Source organism: Falco naumanni, chromosome 2 (assembly GCF_017639655.2).
Source record: "Falco naumanni isolate bFalNau1 chromosome 2, bFalNau1.pat, whole genome shotgun sequence".
Taxonomy (NCBI): domain Eukaryota; kingdom Metazoa; phylum Chordata; class Aves; order Falconiformes; family Falconidae; genus Falco; species Falco naumanni.
This window is the reverse complement of record NC_054055.1, coordinates 103,480,820-103,505,969: the sequence shown is the minus strand read 5'-3', so window position 1 is coordinate 103,505,969 and position 25,150 is coordinate 103,480,820. Positions and strand designations below refer to the sequence as shown.

General features: G+C 43.1%; 1 protein-coding gene across 3 annotated transcripts in view; it reads right to left on the bottom strand.

Moving 5' to 3' along the window:
* Positions 1-21,777: 21,777 nt before the first annotated feature.
* CYYR1 (cysteine and tyrosine rich 1) overlaps positions 21,778-25,150 on the bottom strand; it is a 70,118-nt gene continuing 66,745 nt past the window's right edge. For all 3 annotated transcript variants that reach the window (XM_040582848.1, XM_040582850.1, XM_040582849.1), the window contains one exon: positions 21,778-22,779. In XM_040582848.1, coding sequence (XP_040438782.1) covers positions 22,646-22,779 — 134 coding nt within the window. In that variant the 3' untranslated portion in view covers positions 21,778-22,645. The remainder of the gene's footprint in view (positions 22,780-25,150) is intronic.

The following is a 25,150-nucleotide window of genomic DNA, read 5'->3' as shown; positions in this document are numbered from 1 at the left end:
GGCTGTGGAGGTAAAGAGGACCCAAACTGCTCCTGTTGAGCCCTGGTGCTGGCAGGGCTTCTCTCCATGAGCGACAGGCATCTGCAACAGGAGCAAGGGACCTGTTGCAGGAGCATCTGGAAATAGAGCAGCAAGATTTTCCTGAGGAAGATGAGGATCCAGTTGTGCAAAGGGTAGAGAGCAGTATGCTGGGGAAACAGGAGGTTCTTCACACCCTGAGACGCAGCGGGGTGCTACCCAAAATCTCTAGCAGTACTCGGACATTCAGCATTGGCTAGAACTGAAGGGGAGCCAGCAAAAAAGACCACAGGTACTGCTTGTGCTCAAAGGTGATGAATGAGAGAAAGGAAGTTTTGAATGAAATCTGTGACCGGGTTGAAGACAGACCCACAAGTTCTCTTCAATGTTTTCTAGAAGTGCTAGTATGTCAAGAACACCTTGGGTTGTGTTAAGCCTTTTCCTGACTCTTTCTATAGCTGCTTCTCCTGTTTAACAATCCCAGGGATGTTCAGTTCTTGCTGTATAGGAACACCAGGATACTAACCAGAGCCCACAGAAAATTTTCATATGTGTGAGCTGTACTGACCTTTTGCTCACTGAGACTGGGATTTGGGGGCACACGCTGACTATTAAGACTAGAGAAGTGCTCTAAGTGTTTAGCAGAGATGATGTTTTATTTAACCAAGAAACTGCTAAGAGCCAGTTATTTTAGAATACTTTATCCCAGAATTCACAGAAACTTTGCCATCTTTATTTCCAAAATGTTAATCAATTCTGCAGCATCCCATAAAGAGGATGCTGCTTTCTTCTATAAATGGGCAATCTTATTCAGGAAGCAGGCCCAGTTATTTATTTTAGAGAGACAATACGAAGCAAAGGCTCACCATAACAGCTCTTGCTTCCTTGGGCTGCTTATTTAAAACAAGGCTTGCAGTATAAAGCAAGAATATAAAAATACCTATGTTTGGAGTACAATTTCAGGCAGGACAGAGAACAGCAGGATCACTTCTAATAGTGTTCCCTCTTTTAATGTGCCTTTGAAAATGTAGTAAAGATATCCTGTATCCTTTCTCTTTCTCAAGCAGCTGAGGGAACCATTTTGGTCATAGCTTCTCAGATTTTTGACATAACTTATTAAGTAAGTTGAGACACAGAGAGATATTTACAATGATACCACTCTTCTAGGTTCCAAATGATTTGTTTATTACATAATAATTTATGGCTAAAAAACCCCCAGATGTTGAAATTAAATCATTTTGTATATAGCACTGTGAATATAAATGGACACTTTGATCACTAGCTGACACAAAGGATTGTCTCCCTGAGAATAATTTGGGTATTAGACTTATGTGTGCTTGCCCATCATCATGCCTATAATAAGTTAAGCTACTTAATATGATTAGCTTCCAAAATGAAATTTACCGAATCAGAGAAGACTGCAGAAAATGAGGAAATAAAGTTTTCCTTACTGCTGAGTACTACAAATACTGCATGTCATTTTGGCTATGGGAATCGGAGTTTTGTCTTGTTTTAATTTACGGTACAGAAAGAAGCCACATGGACACTGTCTTCTCTTTAGACGACAGTTGAAGTGATAGGGTATAAGAAGCTCAAACTTAGATTTGGTTTATGAGAAAATCACCCAGTATGTCAGCTCTACCAGAGGTATCGTACAGAGATTGAAGACTGTTGGAGTCATGGTTGTTGAGCTGTTCTAACAAGGTCTATGTCCTCTGAATCCCCAGAGATAAATGTGAGACCTGGCTTTTGTCTCCGGTTTAGTATGAACTAGGATCTTGTTGTCTGCCTGCCTTTCTGCAGAAGGTCAAGAACCATGGCTGTCCCCGCTTCCCCAAAGAAGCAACCTTCTCTTCGTGAAAAGACTGACAAGTTATAGTGCAGGGTTCTGCCTGATGCAATTTCAGAGAGTCCAGACAAGAAATTTCTGTAACGTAAAGAAAAAACAAAAGACTTTCAGCTTAACTATCACAAAAAACCCCAGGAGAAACATTAACTATAGACACTTCCACTGGCAATATTGGTATTGGTATTAATTAGTGTTGCCAAAACAAGCAATTGATCTTACAGTCATTAAAAACTTGCTAAAGTAGCTTCAGTGTAGTAGCCTTTAGCATGGAAAGGATGGGGCAGATCCATACTGGGAAGGCACTTAGCTGTAGAGATGTCAGCTGAGCTGTGTGTGGTTGTACAGATCAGACTCTGGTTCCTGCAGTCAGGAACGAGGAAGCACAGTCTTTTCTTTTGAAGGAAACCAGTTCTGAAAAAAGGCATAAAACTAGCAGGAACGCAAACTTCATGAATTCCAGGGCATAACGTTTTATGCAATATAAGTAATGTTATACTCAGAATTAAGTTTTTGGAGTTATTCACTCCCTGATTAAGCTGTGTGAAGAATTACACCAATTAAATGGAATAGATTGCAAGAGAAAAACTTTCCTGTTGCAGTGTTTTACCTGGTGGCTGCATTGGCAGGAGCATTTCAAGTAGTTGCAAACTTCTTAAAAATTTGTGTTCATTTATTCATTTTTCAGTCTCAACAATCTTCAGGTGAAGGCAAATGTGAGGTCAGGGATACATGGATGCATAAAAATCAAAAGCTTCTAGGAAAGCACTGAGGTTATCCCTTCTTCTAGGAAAGGCAGGCAGCAACCCTTTATTTTTATCAAGACAGATATAATTGTTGCAGATCTCTTTGTACAATTTTATTGGAGATTCTTCTGAAAAATTGTAATAGGAGGGAGAAGAAAAGATGGCCTTTCACCAAAAGCTAGGAGAACCTGAAAAAACTCTTACTTATCACTGCATAAGAGGAATACACTGTTCAAGAGATGTCTGCAAGCTGCCCTCCCACTGGCTTGAGCCAAATTTGGTTGGAGAGAAACAGAAAAACAGTGGCCCTTGAAAACTCAAAATTGCCCTGCAAAAGCCTGGTTTAATGTTAACACGGACCTTCAGCTGCCATTGCCACAGTCAGATGTTTCACAAGTATTGATTTTCTTGTACTGATGATAAAATGTTATGAGAGTATTTGTGCAGTGAGTGCTTAGTGGCTTTTTTTTAAAAAAAGTTAAGTACATTATCTCATCTGTTTCAGAACACTTTCAAAGAAACTGTATGGCATTAGACTGCTGTGAGTATGACTGTCTGCCAAGTCTCCTTTGTCTCTTCAATATTTAATTACAACTCCAAAGAATGACACAAATGTAGGAAACTATAGTCTGAAAAGCTGTGCTTACTGCAACCCATTTTTCTCAACGACGAGAACAACCAAGTCAGAGCAAGGTTTTTGGCCTAGCCGAACAATGAAAACATTTTTGCATGAATATTCATTCATATTTTCTAAGACTTCATCTGGTTACACTGGCTATCACGTGAAGGATGGGGGTGTGGGGGATTTTCTCGACCCCTCGTGTTTGATCTGTCTGTGGGTGCCCCAGGAAAGCCCAGACCCCTGTGCCCGACCAGTCTGTCAGTGTCCTGTTACAGGGACCCTTCACTGAACAGTCCCACTGGATTGGAGGGTGATTGGACCGACTTGTTCAGGGAATCACACCAGCAGCATCAGGGGGACCCCTCAGTGGGTCTGCCCACTTTATTCAAATGTTACCTGCTGCCGGCAATTGCGAGCACCCACAATGGACTCAAACTAACAGTTTACAGAATAACACTCTGTGTTAATATAAAATCATGACAGAATAAGGTTCAAAGATTGCCGGTGATAAATACACTGATTGCAAGCAAGCTTCAAACAATATATCTAATAGCAGCTAGCATAAGTTAGTCATAGAAAAAGGTTCTTACCCAACAGGCATCCCTATGGGGAAGAAGACAGGTTCAGCCTGTTGACTGATCCCAGAAGTTACGATGGAGTCTTCCCTAACTCCTCCCGTTGTCTACTTTTATACTTCATTGCATATTCATTTATCATACACAGGACTGGTTACAAGTTTCTCGCTTGTAATGCAGACTAGAACACACCCTCAGCACTACTGAAGTTCTCTACTAACTGCACAAGCTCCTCAAGCGGGGTTTTGCTCTCTTTCAGCAGGGTGATTTGAGTTGGAGGTTGCAATCTCCCACTACCACAATTATCTTTGTCCTGTTTTCAACGCTCATCCTTCCCACTGCTGACACCCTTGAATAGAAACCCCTTAATTCGTAGCAACTTAGAGAGTGTGCCACCTTGATCTAACTTAGTGAACACTAAATCAGAGTTGGGAAATCCAGGAGTTTTGACAATTCCCCCTCTTTGGACTTATTTCAGTCCAGGACTGGTCCATTTCCATCACATATAGGTGGAGCTTGAATGACTCTGGTCACACATATCATTGTTACTGACGTGCCCAGTGAGGTGCGGTAGCATCTTGCAGGCAGGTAACTTTGAGACGGAGGTGTGTGTTAGTATCACAGTGAGATTATTTCATCTGAGGAAAGGCATTTCACCACAACGTTTGGCTCAGCTGCAGACATCTCATAGATTCTCCATGTGGCAGCTGCTGTGCAGTTTATCAGCTGTGTGGTGCCATCGAGTTCCAGTTCCTGCAGGGAGCAGGACAGACCCTGGCCGCGGTGTCTCCACTCTGCTCCACCCTCCATCACTCCGGTCAGCATGTGCTGAGCTGGCAGGGTGTGCTGCCTGGGGAGCTGTGGAGATGTAGATTCTGTGCATGCCAACCATCCTGAAAGCGATAGCTGTGTACCCTAAAAAACTTTCTGTAACACCATGCTTCTACTAGGTTCCCATTTTCTCTAATTCCTTCCCCCTCTCCCCAGAGAAATTTTCCCACACTGGTTCTGCCTGCCTTTCATGAATTTCAGTTTCTTGTTGAGCAAGTTCATCCTCGAAATGAGGTCCCACAGGAGTTACACCAACCTGCGTAGCCAAATGTCCCATGTGGCATGGCTGTGGGTGTAACTCCACCTCTGTAAATCCACAACTGATCTCTCCTCTCCACCAAACTGCTGAGATCTGCTTCTGGAGCACCTTCACACTTTGCCACTTTGGCTGTGCACTTGACATGAGGGTGGCGCATATTCATGATGCTGATCCAATGGATCTGCATGAGTTCAGGCATGTCCTGGACACCCCCACGATATGGGGGGTCTTCCCTGTATGGTGTGGTATAACTCAAAGAATTGTTCTGAAAAGCAGGATCAACCCATTTTGATATACAGAGAAAGGTCTTGAGAACAAACTATCCACATGAATCGCTCTCTTACATTAAGAAGCTCACCATGAGGTAATGTACCAGTCTGGTCCATTGCCTGATCACCTTCCTGGAGGGAAGATGGAATTTTAACATCTGTCAGAGCCCTCGTATTCTTCCCTGTTTCTGTTCTCTGGGCCATCAAGAAATGAGCTCCTGCAGGTTCAGAGGGAGACTGAACCAGAATCCAGTAGCCTTTTTTCCCCCTTTCTACCTGTTTCCTCAGACTCTTTGGGTGATTTAAGCCAACAGAGTCACGTGGCAAACCATTTTACAGTGCTCAAACACAGCTACAGAGCAATCCCCAGCTCAGGAGGATGTATGTCCTACAAAATACAGTTTTATTGTTATATGCCCTGCCTATTATTTATGCAGAATGCTTTGGTTCTGAAGGAAAATTATGGACAATAAGACAATTAAAATAATAACATAGAGTTAAAGAGAGGAGGAAAAAAAATATTGCCCCAGTAGGACTCTTAAGGTCAAGCAAAACAAGGATATCTCTGGTTACCCTCCAAGCAATTCTCCCAAAACGCCCACAGAGCTGCACCATCTTTTGTTAAATCCCCTATCTTTGCCCTTTTTATAGTCCTGAACAGTAATTTATTCCTGGACTGGCTGAAATACTAAGTCCCTGCTGTTGCCACTACAATGCTTAGGCAGAACGTACTGCAAATGTCAAACCACTGCTTGTGCGCGCAGTTATGTGTGTCAGGAGTGCTGAGAAGGACAGGAGGGTTTTTTGAGGAGGCACATCACTGTATCGATCTCAAGTGAAGCAGGAGACAGCTCATCACAACAGTGACTTACCTGGCCCCAGGAACTGACCCATGAATCTGCTTTGCTGGTGATGGGGTTTTGCTGGGGATGGGTTTTCTTAGGCTATGAGCTCAACTCAGTTTCTCACTGGGGAAAGCTGAGTTACTTCTTCCAACACCGATACTCAAGTCTTTCATTTTACTCTCTACATGGGCAGCCTAGGAAAGCCATTTTAGACCCAGGCCCTCCTGGCCTTCTAACACTCCTCTGGGTGAGAGATGTCCATCCTAGAGGGAGTGTCCTGAGGCAAGACAGGGATTAGAGGGAGCTTCACGGGAGCTTGCAGAGCATCATTCCGTTTTTACTGGGAAACATTATTTCCTCTGCAAAACCCCTCCACCACCCATAAGCCCAGTCTGGGGAGTTCACAATTATTTTTTTGTCAAAAGCAATTTTTCTCAAATTGCCAGAATCATTCCACTTTTATCTGTACCCACAGGCAGATTCCTACAGAGGGCTATCCACCGTTGTGGTTACAGCCACAGGTCTTTTCTACTTTGTAAAGATGTCTGTACAGTCTGTCTTTCATGAATACACAGACAGACATGCACACCCACCCACCCCCCTCCACAGTCCCTTTTCCCTGATTGTTACAGGTAGTACAGACGATGTGAGTGGCAGTCTCCTAAAAGCTTTTTGGCTAGCAGACAGGGACACAACTCCATTAATCTATTTAGGTTCTTGAAGAGCCTCGCCAGAACCACACCTGAACCACCTGCCGGCTTTAAGTGGTTCTGTCTCACAGTGCCCCTGTGTTAGAGAAACGCCATCCCGACCTTACAGGCAGGGAACCAAAGCACAGCAAAAATTAGATGTTGAAAATCACAGCTGCAGCAGAGTTATGAGCAAAAGCAAAGTACATCCCAGGTGAGTGTCCTATTCATTCAGCTATCCTATTAACAGTTATATATTTGGAGAGGAAAATGAAGGTAAAATAATGAAGGAAGGAGACGGTATTAGAAAGAAAGGAACTACGGGAAAGAAAGATTTATCATCAACTGATTTTACTGCATAATCAGGCAATTGCTCTCCATTTTGACTGCCTGAGAATGTCCCCTGTTGCGTAATTAAAATGGCATTTGGGGCAAATTTTCACATTTCATTTACTGCTGCTGCGCATGTGGGATGTATGGGAATGAGAAGGGCCACTGGATGAGGGAGCAATACCTACTTTGACCCAGGGCCCCAGGGGAAAATAGAAAAGAGAAAAGCACGACAGTGAGAAGAAAACCTCTGGTCTGTGGTTTCAGAATGTGTCCTGTAAATAGGTTAACCGCTGATCACTGGCCAGCTGCCTCTGAACACTGCAACCCATGCAGCTCCCAGCACCGCTCCCTCAGAGGCACTGGGAGTCAGATTTTTCTTCTGAGGAAATGGCTCAGTTTCAGGCACTCAAGTTTCAGAAACTCAGGCCAAACTCAATTTGAGCATAAAAAAAAAGGAACAGAAAAATAAGAAATGGAAAATGAGCCATTCTGCAAAGTGAACTAGAGCCACTGTCCCTTGGGTATCTCACAAATAGCATTATCAGCAGATACTCACCTTTGGGAAGCTCTTTAAAACTCAAATAAACTCTGTATTGAAATAATTATATAAACTATACTTTTTCTAGACTATTCCTGCTCCCGTTTTAATCAAGGGGTTTTTTTTGCAATAAAACCAAAAATGTAGACACTTAACTACAATCTCCCGAGACAATGCTATTATTACGAAAGAAAAGCAGATTTAGAGAGTTAATAATAAAATATAGATTATATTTACTTGAACAAAAAGAATCACTTCATAATATATTGCTCGCAATAAGAACTAAGCCTCAGATTTCATGCAGCAATATTAATTACCAAGGAGAGAAAATGAAACAAATCACGTCAGATTAAGATTCTTCTGAATCACAGCAGAGAAGATAGAGTGCATCTTCTGAATAAACAGATTCTGTTACAGGGAGTAAAATTAGCAGGCAATCTTCAGCGGTGCCTGCCTCTAACAGTTCTCTATATGACTTCTTGTGGGCAGGCCCAGGGGAGAACAACTGATGGCAGAATGATTATTTCAGCTTCCCGTGTTATTATTCTGCAGCCCTTCTCAGAGCAAGGGGATATTAACTATTCCACCTCTTCTCTGCGCTGCGGAGAAATTAGGCTTCGCATCAGCATGTAAGGTATGTGTAACAAATAATTGTTTATCGCAAAAGCTTTTTGATCTGAAACTATGAGAAATGGCACGCAGAAGAGAAAGGACTTTGTGTATTACTGCTGGAGGAATGATGCATTTCAAATAATTGATGTAAAATAAGATTGCCATCGAGAAAGCAATGTGCTAAGCACAGGTTCTCATACATGAAAGACCAAGGTTTTACAAGTTGCAGTAAGAATGTTTCCACGGATTTTGGGAGAATCAGCCATTCTCCCATGCAGACCAGGACAGAGTACTTGACAGAGCAGCCTCCCCCAGGCAGCACAAGCCAGTGTCACCAGCACTGAGCCATTCCTCTGCTCTTTGGCTAATGCTGCCTTTTAGGAGCTGGTTCTTTAATTAACGTATACACATTTCATCCCTAATGGAAACAAGGTTAGTGAAGGCCCTGGGCTCTGGAGCAGTTTGTTGCAGACTGCCTCTGCAGAAAGCCTGGTTTTCTGCCAAGGTGGCAAGAAAACTAATGACGTCCATGGTGCCAGAGCCTGCTGGTCCACATGTGTCTTCCTGAGCCCCTCCTGAAGTCACCAGCAACCCAGTAGTTACCCCAGCTTTATACCTTTGAATGCTTCAACCTTGACTTAATACTCTTCTCCAGCCTGCTGAGGAAATTTAGGGACAGACCAGAAATCCTCATAGGGGTCCATGTTGCTGAGATATGTAATGCCAGCTTGGAGGCAGGGAGCAGAAATGTTGGCCCCCCAGCTATCATGTAGAAGGGCTGGGGAGATGAGTACCATATTGCCAGCCGACCCTGGATGCCAAAACCTCTTGCCCATGTGTGCCTAGTCAACAAAAGCTGTTATTAGGAGTTTACTTGTAATAATCTCCCTTATCCTAGAAACCCTGTGGGGAATCCATATTAAAAAAAAAAGAAAGAAAAAAGAAAAAAAGGCCTTGAAATACTTTTTTCTTAAAATGCAGTGAGGTTACACTACCTCATGCCTATGTGGTGTTCTCAGAAATCTGTCTCCTTTTCTTCAGCTGAAAAACTCTTCGCTTTGCTGAGCTGTGCAGAGATGTTCAAATGCACTATTGTTATTTGGCGACAAGAATGGGGTCAAGCATGAGAGAAGCCCTTCATCCTCTGAACCTTAAAGATACTTTAAAAAAGTCATGGAGTTAACTGTCCCTTCTAGAGACAACTGAAATAAAGGTACTAGGTTTTTATTCAGAGCTGGTGGGTAGACTCTGCTGTACGCTGTCTGTTCCCTGCCCTGCAAAAGGCACTCCTTCCGTGCCCCTGTGGTGGGCTAGGCTTGCCCGTGCCCATTTATGACACAGTACCGCTGTTAAGAAGTCCTATTTAGCCCAGGTGTTCCTCCAAAGTTCCATACATCAATGAAACAGCAGCTGCCCAGAGATAATGACATAATATCTTGCCTTTTGGGAAATACCACCTAAAAAGAATTTACCCACTCTTTGACAAACGGCTAAAAGAACATTATTATTTTTTTTTTAAATAAAATTTATGCTTAAATCCCTATTAAGTAAGAGATTGGCATATATTGTGTACCTCATCTGGTGTGTATCAACCCAAAGCCACTGGAGGCTGAGCTGCCTTTCGAAGAACAGATGACCATGTGAACTTGAACTCCAAACAAGGCAAGCACCTCTCTGGAGGAACGAAGGGATTCTGCCTACTCCACCACTTGCCTTGTCCCCCAGCACCACCATGCCTCAACAAACTCCCCTCACAGCACTCTCTGGGAATGAGGAGCTTACAGAAAAAAATCCACAATAAATTGCTATTAGTGATAACAAATATTGTCCTTTATTTCTGAAATTCTGTCATAGTTCCTCATTATTTCTGCACTGTTTTCGCTGTAAGAGTCAAACAATCTTCAAGGCAATGAGATAGCTTTTGTGCTACCTTATGTTTTCTCAGTTTGTGTCTGCCAAGTCCTCTAAAGGGGAAAGGGCTCTGCCTTGGAGAGCAATGTAAGAGGGATGTACAGAATTTCCTTGCCTTTCTGAGAAGCATTTGCAACTAAATGGTAGACAGTACACGTAAGCAGTACAACTTTCCTTTGCTGTAACTACAGTATAAGATACTTGATTCCTACATAGTTACTCCCACCCTGGAAAAACAGTGTGAAGTAGTCAAATGAGGCAACCTCATGCCAATAGAAACCCTAATTATATGTTGTGGAGTGGAAAAAAGGGGGAAAAAACCCTTCAGTTACTAAAGCAGTTAATAAAATAGGAATGTTTCACCTCAAGATGAGACATGAAGCCAGAAGATATTTGATGGAATGGAGAACTGGATGCTGGATTACAGGTAGCCCCCAGGTCACAGACCAGTGGGCCCTGCTCTGCCAGAGCAAACATGCACTGGCTGTCATTTCTTCTGGGGATTGCCGTGATTTGGGCTTGGGCACCCATGAGCAGAGGGCCTGGTGACAGCAAATAAGCACAGGTCTCACTATGTATTTCCACATGCAAGGGTTTTTTTGGTACTTGTGCTTGCTTTGATGTGACACAACGAAGGACCATATCTGTGGATGATCCAGCCATCTTGTGTTGGGATTTCACCTATCAGCGCATTCACTGCCCTCTCTCAAAAAAGACAAAGGAAGGGCTCAAAGCTGCTTACCCTACTGAGAGGTGGAATTACACCCAGATCAGAAGAGTTGGGGCCAAGGGTCTTTTACTCACATACTCATACTTCTGCTCAACAGGCAGCTTTCAGAGGAAAGGGAGAGGGAACTGATGTGTGAAAATCAACTACGGACATAAAAAGCTAATTTGCTAAACTACCTGCTGACTTCAGTCTCATTAAATTCACATTTCCGGCAGTATTTCGTGAAGAAGCCGGCATATCCCAGCTGGACATGAGGTGCCGGTCACCAGGGACAGAGGCACTCCCCAGAGAAGGGCTGGCAGGAGCACCCAGCCCGCCGCAGACCAGCTCCACCACCACCCCTGCCCCAGAGTCCCCAGCACACAGGGCCCCCCCCCAAACGCAGCTGCCGACAGCACCACCACAGAGACCAAGGCACTGTGGTGCTGTGCCTTGTTGCAACTGGGCAGCCATCAGGATCCAGCCCAGTTGGTGCATAAAAATTGAACTTACTGCTTTTAAATGGGAAGGGAGCTCCTCCCTTCCTCGGCTCAGTTGAGATTTTTTAAAGACTGTATCTTCCTGATGTGAAAGATGGGTATTTGCCTATGTTTTTAAAGCTGTGAAATAGCTAATTATCTTACTGAAAAACTGGGGCGGGGGTGGGTGGGTGGGGAGTGACTCCTGTTCTTTGCAGAGTGTGGCTGAGGAAAGGAAAGTTGCTGTCAATATTAAAACAAACAACCCTGACTGACTTCCAGCTGATTTTGCAATACGGTAGCGAGGACTGGTTATTAGCTTAGCCTGTGGTAAAACCTTCTTTTCTTCCTTTTTTTTTTTTCAGTCAACCTTTATTTAAGGCTGAAGATTTCCCGGAAAGAAATATGAATGCATGCACAATAAATCTGAATTTTCTGGAAAGCTCTGCAAAGATGCAGTAAATCTCCTTCAAATATAAAATTAATCTACCACAAGGAGCAGGCCAGCAGCAGCAGCTGAGCTGAAGCCCTCTCTGCACCTTCCCAGACCCACCTGGCCTGCGGGGTGTGTAGGCAGCCACGCGGCAGGCAGCGGCCGTCCTGCCTGTGACTCTCGCATGGTGGCCTCAATGGGTCTGCTGTGTATTCCCAGGAAAACTCTGGAAAGTCCTTAAAATCTGCCAGGAAAAACCCTCTGGGCTGATAAGGAAGATATAGGAAAAATGCATGAAGACTTGGAGATGAGGTTGTCTTAGCCCAAGCAGGCTACAAGCCCAGAGTAGGTGGAAAGCTTTCCTCTGTTACGGTGACTCCATTACTTTTACCTCCAGATCTTGGAAGTTTATTCAGCATCCAACAATCCTGGAAAGCAAAGAGGGGAAGACCCTCTTCTTTTCCCAAACCACAGGCCAGCTGTTCATTTCAGGGTAAACAAGCTGAACAAATACTATCTTTTTTTAGTCCCATCTAACTGGTATTCACTCTTCATTTATCAAAAGACAACCTTCTTGTAGGTTGTCTGTTGTATAACCTACAACATCAGGTACAAAGTTTAAAAAAGACATGCCTCCCAACCCACTTAGATGGTTTTAATATCCTTCTGGTCCTGAGGACACTGCTGCAGCATGCACAGGGGTACCAATGCTTCCTTCCACTAAGGGGTTTAGGGCAGGCATGATGGCCTGCAGTTATCACAAGAACTCAGCAGTGGCATGGTCTCAGCAAAACGTTTAGATATGTAAATCTCTGTATCACACTCCAGCCTAGCAAAAATAAAATTTCAAGATCAGTGGCAGAACCAATGGTGAGCTTTAGCCAAACTCAGAAGTACCACACAGGTAATAGAAAACATGTTAATTGCCAGTGAAGCCAAATACACCATGGGATCTTCACCTTCCACATTAATGGGTACTCAAGCCAAAAGGTTTCTTAAAAGCCATTACCTCTCCTAGTGTACTCTGTTCTCATGCTGCCTTTGGTGGGTTACCAGATCTCAGTCAATACACCCAACTCAAATTTACCAGTAACAACATGAGCAGCAGCAGCAGCAAAGACATAGGAGCAAGGACAGCAGTGGTCTTGGAATGGGTGCAGTCTCTCCAGAGCCTCTGCACCTCCCCCCTGCAGGTCTGACTGTTGTGTCCTCTCTGCTGTCCTCCCAGGTGTACCATGTGTGAAAATCACACTTGCACGTTGCCACACAGAACTAACTTCAAGTCTTGCTGACACATTTCAATGAAGAATGCTCCAAGACACTTTAACTGTCAACCTTGTATTCAATATTTCCGAGGGCAAAACTGAATATTTTGTCATGCCTCATTACATTTCTAAGTTCAAGTCTTCACTCAGACCTGAACTATATGTTGAGTAATTTTCTTCTTGAATTACACAGACTAGCAAATCATGTAAAGGAAACCATTAAAAGCAAAGAAAGCTATTTTGTGATTGTGTTGTCTCTAATAAATAGGGACTGTGAAAACGTATTATATTCAGTATCAATTATTCATATTTCCAACAAGTACCTGACACATCCTCAAGTTATGACTTCCATCCACACTGGCTATAAAATACCATTTTCAGTATGATTGGAATGGCTGTTACTGGCTGTCAATTAAAATATATATCATGTACCAGGCAATAGAAACTGACAACACCAGGAAGGAATAACACTTGACAGCCACTTGGGAAATATATAGGCAAGAGAAGACTGAAAATTGCTGAAGATCTTTATCTACAGCTTCTTACTTTTAAACACTGACCTCCAAGATAAAAAGAACAGAAAGATTTATCTGCACTTGAAGATTTCCCTTACCTCTTGTTGTTCTGTTTTCTTTTCATAACCAGGATAAGTGAAATATTTCTAAATCACAGATTGAATTATGCATATTTTAAAAATGCGGCACCAAAGTCACTCCCACTGCCCAGGATGAGACATTCCCTTTAGCAGAAATCCTTGGCTGTCATTTTCTAGCCCTTGTACTCAGGGTGGACTGGAGCTAATTACCTGAAGTGAGGAAGTCTTCAGGTGAAGCCCAGGGAAAATTTATCATTTTATTTGTTTAGCTCTTAGACCCAATGGAACTGGCCTTTCATAGCAATATATCTTTCATGCAGGACGGAGGATTATTTTTAGAAGCTGGGAAGTCAGACCAAATATTCTTAACTCTTGGGTAGGCACCCAGATGTGGACAACTTATGCAAAGTAAATACATTGTCTCAAATATTAAGTCTAGAGATTGCAGAGTTGGCCATACGATTGCCTAACAGTTCCCAAGGCTGGATGCAGATGCTCAGAGCTGTGTCCGATCCCTCCGTCCACACTGTCACCGGGCTCTGCAGGAGGGCAAGGCCAGGCAAAGCTACTGCCAGAGGTCAGCCTGCACTCCGCTTCCTTACTCACGGGGCATGGAAGAAGCAAGTGGCAGAGACTTAATTGCCCTTTTCAGTCTTAAAGGTTGAAAATACCAGTTCATCAAATTTGATATAAAATGAGTAAGTGTATTTCTGGATGTAGATCCCGCTTTGCTTAATCCAAGTTCATTGTGCATGCCAGCCTTATGTGAGGGCCATGGTGAGCAGGGCACAGGGAAAGTAGACACTTCGCTCTCCCTAGACCAGAATTTCTTCCATCCCAGACAGAACTGATCACTGTTGTCCTATTTAATTTATGAAAACTCTCACCAGTTATCTAGACTAGCATGATCAAAATAAAGCCTGCTATCCATGGATAGAGAAACGCTTTAAAACTTCACTGAATCTTGAGCTCCAACTAGTGGGATGCATTGTTTTCCCTCATTTCCCATAAGCCAAGATCTAAGATCCGAATCAGTCCCTCTTATTATCTGTTTTCGTGTCAGAAGGATCACTGTCCAAGCTTACCACTGAGTAGATAAGGCTTAAAAACCAAGTTCTCTGCGCTCAGCAGCTAGAGAAAGAATGTATCTTAGGCTTCTGATCTTTTTTTAAATGAATATGACAAGTGTGGAAGGGATAGGAATGTCAGGATGCTACTCTTCTGGCTTTAAAGATAAGCATCAATAAACCTACATGTTTATGTTGTGACTTTTCCCAGGCTTTTTGATTATCAGGTTGATCTTACCTTTCCGCAGGACTCCAATCCTTGAGACATACAGCATCCCCTCTCCGTACCACATCACTAGTCACAGCTTGTCCTCAATCTCACTCACAGAAGCTGACCAGAAATTATAATCAGCAATAAACATAAGCAACCAAAAGGAAATGTGGATCTTAACGACAGTTTTTTCAATGAGAGTAAGTATTGGATCTTACCGAGCTGATTTACTAATGTGTCCACCGTTCATTTTGCTACCCTGTGGGTGCCATACACCAGCCCCCGCGGAAGGGGGGAGCAGCCGCTTGTATGGTGGGACATGGGGACTCCTGGCTGGGAGAGGGAGCCCTCCCCGGCAGGGAACACTCACCGAACTGCCCTAGTCTGATTGTCTCACATAGTGAGAGCTGGTGGGAACTTTGTTTTACTCCACCAGTCTCTCACATGTGTCAGGGACCTTTCATACCTCGCCATAGTCTCTTGTAGATTATGAGGACGGATATACAGCAACAGTAATAGCTGCAGCAGACCTCTTAAATCTAGGTTCACAGTTTGTGGGTCAGGAGCCCCAGTCTATCACCCAGCTGGGATGGTTTATCTCCAAGCTCAGCACTATGGGCACACACATTCATCAGCTGATTTCCCAATCCTGATTCAGATGGCTGATCCTCCTCCCTCCACCTCAGAGGAAGAGCACCGCCAAATGAGGAACAGCAATGGAGCACATAAGTATTTGTTTTCATTCCTAAATCTAAAGAATTTACCTGAAAAGGTCTCAGCTGAGGCACAATAGCAGAGACTGTACTACCACAGCGCTTTTCTGATGAATGCCCACAAGAACACTGCCTTGTTTTTTAAACACAGAAATAATAATGATAATTGACAAGGGCAGCCTCAGATGATTTCATAAATTCTTGTTATGTCAGGTAGCAGGTCCAGAAGCAACCTTGTCTCTTATATGTCAATAAACGGTAGGTACCCTGGTATCCCTTTATGCTTTGCTAATAATCAACCACCCCAAGCCCATTCCTATAATGAAGTGGCTCACTGCAAGCATGCCCAGCCTCAAACAAGGGTCAGCTGCAAGTGTACGGATTTACTGCATGTGTATGTTCTGCCTATCCTGCCATACAATCTATACAATCTGTAGTTGTTGAGTTATGGTTCAAGTTTCTGGATATAATGAATGAGTTTGAGTCCCACTACATGGGTTTACTGGATTCCCAGCCACAGATTAACATTTTGTTTAATTAAGCACAGCCTAGTAACCAACAAGTTACTAAATAAAACCAAGGGACATTAGACATCTAAAAATTAAGCCAGGATGCATATTATACTTCAACAAAGCAAAAGTTGAGCAATCATTCGCAAAGGTCCAGACACAAAGCAGAGGGCTGCAAGTACCAAAATCACAAGGCAGCCCCAGGGAATGTGTGCGCTTTGCAGTTGCACAGATGCCCATAACATACCCTCCCCTCCTGTTAAAGATGCTCTACAGCGAAGGGAAACATAAACATTCAGTAAAGAGGAGACATGCCATCAGCTTGATAGCTGGCAATACACAGGGAAAAAGACAACCCTCAGACCTGAGCTAAACCAGGAAGCAGATGTGGGCATGACTGCTTTTTACATTTCCTTTTCTTCTTTCTAAACTTACTGACAATATTAGAATTTTTGGAAACAGAAAGGGGAGCCTCATCACAAGCAAAGCTTGGGCTGAGGATGATCACAGGATAGCTGCCTTCCTCCCCTGCAGAAAAGGCTGTGTTTGAAACCAGGGCACGGCTGACTTGCAGAGCTCAGCCTCCCCAGGCAGCTCCTAGCTGATGCAGAGGTGATGCAGAGAGGCAGGGGAAGGGGTCTGCTTGGGAAGTGTTTTCTTGTGACCAGCGCTCTTCAGAAAAACTCTTTGGCAAGCAGCAGTAAAACAAGGACACAGCCCTGAGGGATCTTGAGGGAGCATGCAAAGTAAGGACAATGAGATGAGTCTGGTAAATATGCTATAATATAAAAAAGACAGAATAATTTGGATAAACTGGGGAAAGGTGGTACCAGTCTCCAGATTAGCGCCTGTAATGGAGAACTTCCCATCAATACAGCATGGGATCTATTGTGAGAAAACTGGGCATTACTTACTGGCCACGAAAAAATGGTTTTGCCCATATCCCTGAAAAGCAACATATCATAGATGTGTTGTGAAGTTTATGTGCTAAGATAGCCAGCTTGACATTAATGCCAGAAAGGGGACTGCCTTGAAGTCTTCCCCCCCCCCAAGCAAGTTTCCTGCAAGTGAGTGGAGGGGTCAGGTGAAGTCTCAGACCTGGGGAAAACCAGCATTACACAGTTCCCTCTTCAGCCTCCCTCCTGCAGGCTTCAGCTGTTTAAAATCAGCTGCCTTTGCTGGCAGTAGGCCATCTCGCCTCCATGAAGGAACTGGCTCCATATGCTAGGCTGACAAAAAAACCCCACTTTCTCTTCAGAAACACCTAAGTCTTTGGCTTTCCTTTTGTTTCTGTTGGCTTTAGTCCATTCTTAGTCATTACTGTGATAGCAATGGCATACAAAGCCTGCCCTTTCCTACTCTCCAGTAAAATACTAAGGGTGCATAGCATAATGAAAACAATTAACATTTTCCATTTCCAGTGCTGTGTAAACATTGACCATCTAATCTGCACAACAAACTGGACAGACAAGCATTTCTACTCTAGTTATTGCCTCCAGCACCTTGAGTTACATGATCCCCAAGCTGGAGCTTCCTAGATCCTTCTCTGGTCTGTTCTCTGGATGGTGTGGCAGCTCCTCAGCATACTCTCCATGCTCATTCCTTTTGCTCTTCCACGGTGAAAGTCACCAGCACCAGCGAGCCATTCTCTGTAGGAGAGCAAAATCAAAAACCCTTGACCATTTTAGTTTCCCCCTATCTTTCTTTTGCTTTTGTAAAGTGAGGAACCATCACTTCTCCTTTTAGTCCTCTGTTCATCTCTTTCGGCTGCACACCAAAATCATGACAGAGCAGGAGTGTTTTTACAGTAGGTGCACTATAATCCAGGCGTGGACTGGGGCTCTGCTTTTTGGACCTCAGGCATGGCTGCAGTATAAAAACCACCACTAGACTTGGTGCACCCGTTGGAAAGTAAGCATAAGGACAACTGGATAAAAGGTCCTGGTTGTTATTTTCTCAAGATGTTTCGTCCAAGCACTGACACTTTAGTGAAACTGAATAAATATATTCAATTGTCCTTAATTCTTTTGTGCAGCTTCTGCCTCGGGGTGTTACATACTATTACTGTGTGCTGTTAAATACCTGTTGCTTTTTATTCCAAGGTGACTAAAATAATTATTTTTCCAGTTACTAAAACATTTGGAGAGCTTCCAGGATGAAAGTGAATACAGGAATGCCAAACATACTGCTCTAACAGACAGCCATCAGTGCTTTATGAACTATCCCATTACATCCAAAAAATATCATTGTGATTTCACAAAAGGTCTTGAGAACATTTGATTTAAATTGAAAGACTCTATTTCTACTATACCAGTACACTGTTAATATTGATCCAGGCGCTCTATGGAGCAATCTAATCTTTTCATTGTGGCACTATTGAAAATGTGGTCTAGTACACTGGTAAAACTGCATCTTTCAAAGTTACCAACATTCAAAAAGCAAATCATTACATTTTTCATTAATTAAAAAAGGCTTATAATAGCATTAACGATCCTTTCTTGGGAGTGTGTCATTTAGGTAATGGCAGTCTGGCACATTAACTTCCCTTGGCTTTGTCTTGGCCTTTTAACTCCCCCAACTGATTATTACCTAATTTGTAAAGTCTCCCAAATGGGTCATTAGCTCTTAAATAGATTTCTCCTGCTGTTTGGTATATACCCTGGAAACAGCAGGCCATCAGAGAGATAACTGGTTTCGAAGTAGCTCATTTTTTTTTTGGGGGGGAAAAAGTTAAGAAAACGCCAGATTAAATTAAGTTTGTGAAATGAATCATGGCTTGAAATATTCCTGATACATGATTAACTAAGACATCACACAGAAATTTTTTTTCCCATAAAACAGGACTGGCACCAGAGCATGTGAAAACATATGTGCCCTTGTAAGCACCTGCAACTCCCGCTGCTTCCAATCCGTAACAGCAAGTGTGCAACCAGGCAGTCATCTAATGTGCTAAACTAGGAAACCAAGGAGAAAGGCTCATGGGACCAGGTCCTGTACTCCTGACACAGTGACCTTCCTTCTCTGCCTCCCCAGCTCAGCCTAGAAATCACGAACCAAAAGCAGAGGGACCTGAGACCAGAAGAAAATCAGTTGCGTTTGGTCCAAGTATACGAACTGCCCAGGGCAACGTTACAGTCACCAACCAAATTACTGATAATGTTCCCTGCCAAGTGAGAAAAGCGAAAGCTCGTTTGGCCTTTCTCAGCCATAGATTTAATTTCTGTATTTCAGTTCTTACTCTGCAATGCAATGTAGGGCATGAGGCTGAAATAAGTCAGTGTGACTAAGTCTCTTTGTACTAACCCACTCATTTGCAAGCTATTCATGTGAAACAGAACAAGTGACTACTGGCCGGCAATGTCTGCACTGCAGGAACTTTGAATATGGAAGCGTTGAACAAATTATATGTTTCCACACAAAGAAAATAACACTTAAGGTATAACAGCACTTCAACTTTTTCAACCAAACTCAACTAATATAACTTTAGTATTAACAAATGCTTCCCTATGTTTATGTAGCAACTTCTTTGTTCCATTCTTTCACGTTTATATATCTTTCAGACTCCCTCCTCTCTCTGGCTCTCTCAGTTTTACTTATTTTCAATGCAATCATCACCTCTTTTTGAAAATAGGTTACTCTCTGCTAGTTTTACCTGGTTTGCTGAAAGGGCAACACCTTTATTTTTATGCCTTTAGCAAGGACGAGATGCGGTGTCCTCTGAGATTAAAATAATTTGTCTGGTATGGCCCAACATACGTGGATCTGCAGAGCATTAATTAACATACCAAAAATCAATGTCCTGATCAGTGTTTTTATAGCAACAACCAGCTCTTCATCACTATGAAGTTCTCCATTTCCTATCCCCATAGTTTATCCCCCTGGAATAAGTCATGTATACATTGTAGATACTTTGGTCACTATGAGTGCCATCAGAGGCTACACACAATTGCAAAGCTGAAAACCAGAAAACTCTGTGATTAAAGACTTATAGTTGTTTTCCAAAAATGCCTTTACATTTAAGAAATCTGCTTTCTAATTTGTTCTGACAAATGTCACGGCTGGAGAAATTCTTCCTCTAAGGGAAGAGTTATGATCTATAGGATAATTCTCTTTCTCTGTATTTTTCAGGAGGCTGGATTCATCAAATGCAAACTGCTCTTTGATTTGTGTGTCTGCATGCTCAGTACAAAGAAATGAAATAGAAGAATGTGAAGAATGACAACACTCTTTATCTATAGGTAACTTTTTGGAACAGAAATACCATCCGGTGTGATCAGCTGGAAAGTGCTGAGGTACTAGCTTAGAATGATGTGGTAGGAACAGGATTTCTCGCAGAGAAAACTATGCTTCCTCTGTTCTTCATGCTGGCCACCATGTTGGCAGGCACATCGATACCCCAGCAGATGGTTTTGAGCAGGGACTGCCAAAACACCGCATGCAGAAGGTTGCCCTTCCTTCATGGGAGGATTTCAACTGAGGAACATCCGTCTCTTGAGAAGTCAGGGTACCAGCTACTAGCTGAAATGTCGCAGGACACAGCCCAGAGGAGAAGTAATTGTAAAGATAACCTAGTTCAGGACTTGTCACCTCTGAACAGCAAAATAGAAATGAGAATGTAACTCTCCTTCCTTGGAGAGGACTCCAAGGAACCCGCAGCAACCAAAACTTGTGACACAGCCGTTTTCCTCTGACCAGGTTACAAATGCCTGGGTAGCCAATGGGCCTGTGATTCGAGGCTCAGTTTGGCCAAAGGCCACAACACAGATCGTCTGAACTTACACTGGCAAGGACTGAGGCCATTCGTGCTTTCAAGTGGGGTTTCAAGAGGATAAGTTATATCAGCCTGGAAAGGTTGAAACTACAAAATCTGATCAAGAACAGTCAATAAGGGCTAGTTTACAAGAAAGCCTCTGAGTAACTTTTGTGCTCAGTTAAAACGATGCTTGAGTTCTTCCCTGAATCATGACAATGCCAAAAATATCAGACTGAGGGGGTGACGAGAAGTTATTAGTTGACTTCACTGCGATACGGTACCACCTTCTGCAAGCTGCTTTTTTATTCATTAATACACTGATACACCTGAAAAGAAGATGAGGGTCACCCTGGAAGACATTTAAATGTGTGCTGATCTCTGGGAATCAGTGGTAACCTGCAGACTCTCCCTCTGAAACGGACCTGATGCCATAGCTGTCCTGAGCTCTAGGTGCTGTATTTTTGACGCCTTCTGCTATTTTGGCTGTAGCACTTTCAAACTGCCTAGGCACCCAACTCAAACTAAGGGCATTCAGCACTTTCAAGTCCCTGAAAAGAACCACTGTCTTTGTGGTTCATGAATAAATCTGCGAAAAATACTAGTCTTACCATGGAAGGATGATGCTTTAAGGTAATGGAATACTCTGTTCTGAAGTCAAATAGCTTCTGCTGATTTACAGTTAGTCCCATAAGGATACAGAACATTTTAAATCATAAAGGTCTGTAGTTTATATTGTAGAGATAAAGTAATTTTGAACAGTATGTGTGACAAATGCAAAAAGTATTACAGTTTTAAAATGCCCAAGACAACATTGAAAAGGAGTCTGATGCTTATAGTCTCTATGTTCATCTCTTTGGTTAGGCTGAATATCATTATTACTGGTAAACAATATGTTTTGTTTTTTTTTTTTTTAAATAGTCTTTATGCAATCCAACTGAAGACAAATCAATGATGTTTTAATATTTGGTTTTTATTTCTTCTCCCATTTGTGAGTTTTCCCAATGCAGTATTTTTGTAAAAAATCAAAGTTATCATTTGCTGATGAAAGAGGCACTGTAGCATATTTCTAATGTATACAGTATTCAAGTCCAGGTAAAATAAATCAACTATAAATTAGAGTATTTCACATATAAAAATGCTCTTTGTTTATATTTTAGGCAACAAACTAGTTTCAAACTGTTTAAAAAAAGGCACTTAAAACAACCTGCACTCTGCCAAAGATAATATCCATAATTTTTTGGTTACTGAATAGCTCCGATAGCATTTCTCCTTGTAATACGCTTATCAGACCAATATGTACGGCTGGTCACTCGGTATTACCAGACTTAAGAAGAAACTGAAAATAGCTTCAGTCTTCCTTGTTCTTTCTTATTCTCCTCATTTCAAGGAAAGATGTAACACATACTTGACAACAGTAGTTGGAGTTTTATCCCAGAATAAGCCCCAGCAGGTGCCTCTTGTGCTTTCAAAACAGCTTGTTGAAACATGTGCATGACTTGTATGTTCTTACACGGGAAGACCTCCACTCCCACACGCTGTAACGTGTTGCAGCTGAAGCTAAGCACTAATACTAAGCACTACCCATCAGGCACTAACTTACAGGAACTGTTTCTTTGGTCACATGTTTAATCATGAAAAATGATGGTCTGGAGTGGACAGTATTCTTCTTCATCCTGAGCCATGGCAACCCCCACAGGTTATTTCAACACCTGGCAGTAAATGTTGATGCAGACCCCTTCCTATCTGTCCCTGAGCCGATAATATTTGTCCCAATGGTGCTGGCTGTTTCAACAGGCTATCTGTATGAAGCCATATGATTACTTCCCTGAATAGCCAGGGTACGGAGGGGGTGGGGGGTACTGTATCGAAGTCTGTGGGGTTGGAGTATAAGGTGGAGGTAGGTCAGCTGGGTATTCCATTTCATATTCGTAACTGTATGGTGGTGGAGCCACTGAAATTGGAGAAAAAAGAAAACATAGTTAAAAATATTTTTTTCAGATGCAGGCCCCCAAGTATTTTCTAGTTATCATTCAGACCTCCATACAACAGATGTTAAGCCTCCCGGCAATGCACTCACTTTTTTTCCCCAACTGTCATTATACAGCCACTTTATGTTAGTGCAAGTCCTTCCTCATTGCCCTTTCCTTCACTGCTTAGCCGTGGGCACAGAGACACGTTGTGCTTGTAACAGTGTTTGGCCATACAGCAGGTGGGTCTCCTCGGTAATTTAAAAGTGCTGAATGCCCCTAGTTTGAGCTGGGTGGCTGGCCATACGGCCATAGCAGGGTGATGTGGCAGAGCTAAACTTTTTCAGGAGAGGACAGCTGGGTTTTCATCATAACCATTCTCTGCCGCCTCTTTCAGCAGCAACATGGATTTATGCCATCTCAAAATGATGGGGTAGACAGGGCTTTCGCTGATCTCCACAGACCTCTGAAACACTCCCTGGATGCAGAGGAGATCTGTGACATGCCATGCCATGACAAACACAGCAGTATCGCACCTCCCAGGGCAAATGCCAGACATCTTCCCAGGACATTCCCAGGGCTTGGGCTAAGGAAGAACAAAGCTTTCACCTTGATCACGCCGGCAGAGACATCTGAAGAGAGCCCAATGTTTGTCATTTAGGAAACAACAAATAACATTCACTAACAGCTGAAAACATTTTCTCAACTACTTCTACTAATCTTAGAGAAGAAGAGTTAATTCAGTGATCAAGAAGATGATAAATGCCGCATAATGATAGCATGGTGGGAACGGAATGTAGGCTCCATATCAAGACCCCATTAGAGTAATCTCTACAAATTTTAAGGTCTGTATCTGCTCATGTCACTATGTTACTGTTAAGGTCCAAAGTCTGCTCATGTCTCTGTTCATGTCACCACGGATGCTTTCCTATCCCCTCCCTAGATGTCTCAAGCAGACTGGCAGTGAAGTAGCACTTGAATGGAGAGGAAACAGAAACCCAGGATGTTTGTAATGGGGGGAAGAGACTCAAATCCCAGTGTGCCACGTGCCACGTGTCCTGGTTTTGTCTGGGATAGAGTTAATTTCCTTCTTAGTAGCTGCTACAGTGCTGTGTTTTGGATTTAGTATTACAGTAACGCTGATAACACACTGATGTTTCAGTTGTTGCTAAGCAGTGCTTACCCCAAGTCAAGGACTTTTCAGTTTCCCAGGCTCTGCCAGGGAGCAGGTGCACGAGAAGCTGGGAGGGGACACAGCCAGGAGAGCTGACCCCAACTAGCCAAAGGGATGCTCCATCCCACAGAACAGCTTGCCCAGTGTATAAACTGGGGGGAGCTGGCTGGGAGGCACTGGTCACTACTTGGGGACTGGCTGGGCATCAGTCAGTGGGTGGTGGGCAACTGTATTGCACGTCACTTGTTTTTTTTCCCCTTGGGTTTTATTCCTCTCTCTCTTTCTCCTTTTCATTACAGTTATTATTGTTGTTATTGTTATTATTATTTTACTTCATTTCAGTTATTAAACTGTTTTATCTCAACCCACAGGTTTTACCTTTTTCTGATTCTCCTCCCCATCCCACCAGGGTGGGTGGGGAAGTGAGTGAGCAGCTGCACGGTACTTAGTTGCTGGCTGGAGTTAAACTGAAATTTCACAACACCATGAAAAACACTCTCTGCTCCCTGAGAACCCGGCTGTTGGTGTGGCTGAGGCAAAGGAAGGGCATCCCCTTGCCTGCCTGCTTGCCGCTCCTGTCCAAAACAGGTAATGGCACAGGGGAGGGTTGGTCACAAACCCGGCGGCCAAAGTCAGGTCACTACTCCAGAAGTGTTCATGACAGCGGGCAACACAGAAATCATTTCAGAGCTTCCCCATCCTCCAAAAACTGCTGCTGCTGAGAGGAAGAACTGCTCAAAGTAATGTTTGCATGGGGAACCAGGAGCGTGCAGACTCAAACTGCCTGGAGGTGGAGAGAGAGCGGTGAGTCACTGCAGGAACAGACTTGGGGAGGAAAAGGCTACAGCCCTGGAGTCTTCATTTTGCTCTTGTTTTTACAGCTTGCAGTGACTACGAGATTCTGAAGTAGCTCTTCAGCAATTCATGGTTGAGAACACTGCAGTCTTCTTTCATTACTCATCTCTCTATGCAAAACAATGGTGCAATGATAAGGATGATTATAGATGGTTTTAGTTTAAATGGAAAGTAAGACCACGAGGGAGAAAACAGACACTGAGTGTAGTGAAAGTGATAAAGGAACACATAAAAAAATATTGCATTTCTTGCCTGTAAGTATACATAATCCACGTGGGCATTGCTGCAACCTTTGTACCAGGAGGGAATATAAAGGCAGGGGATCT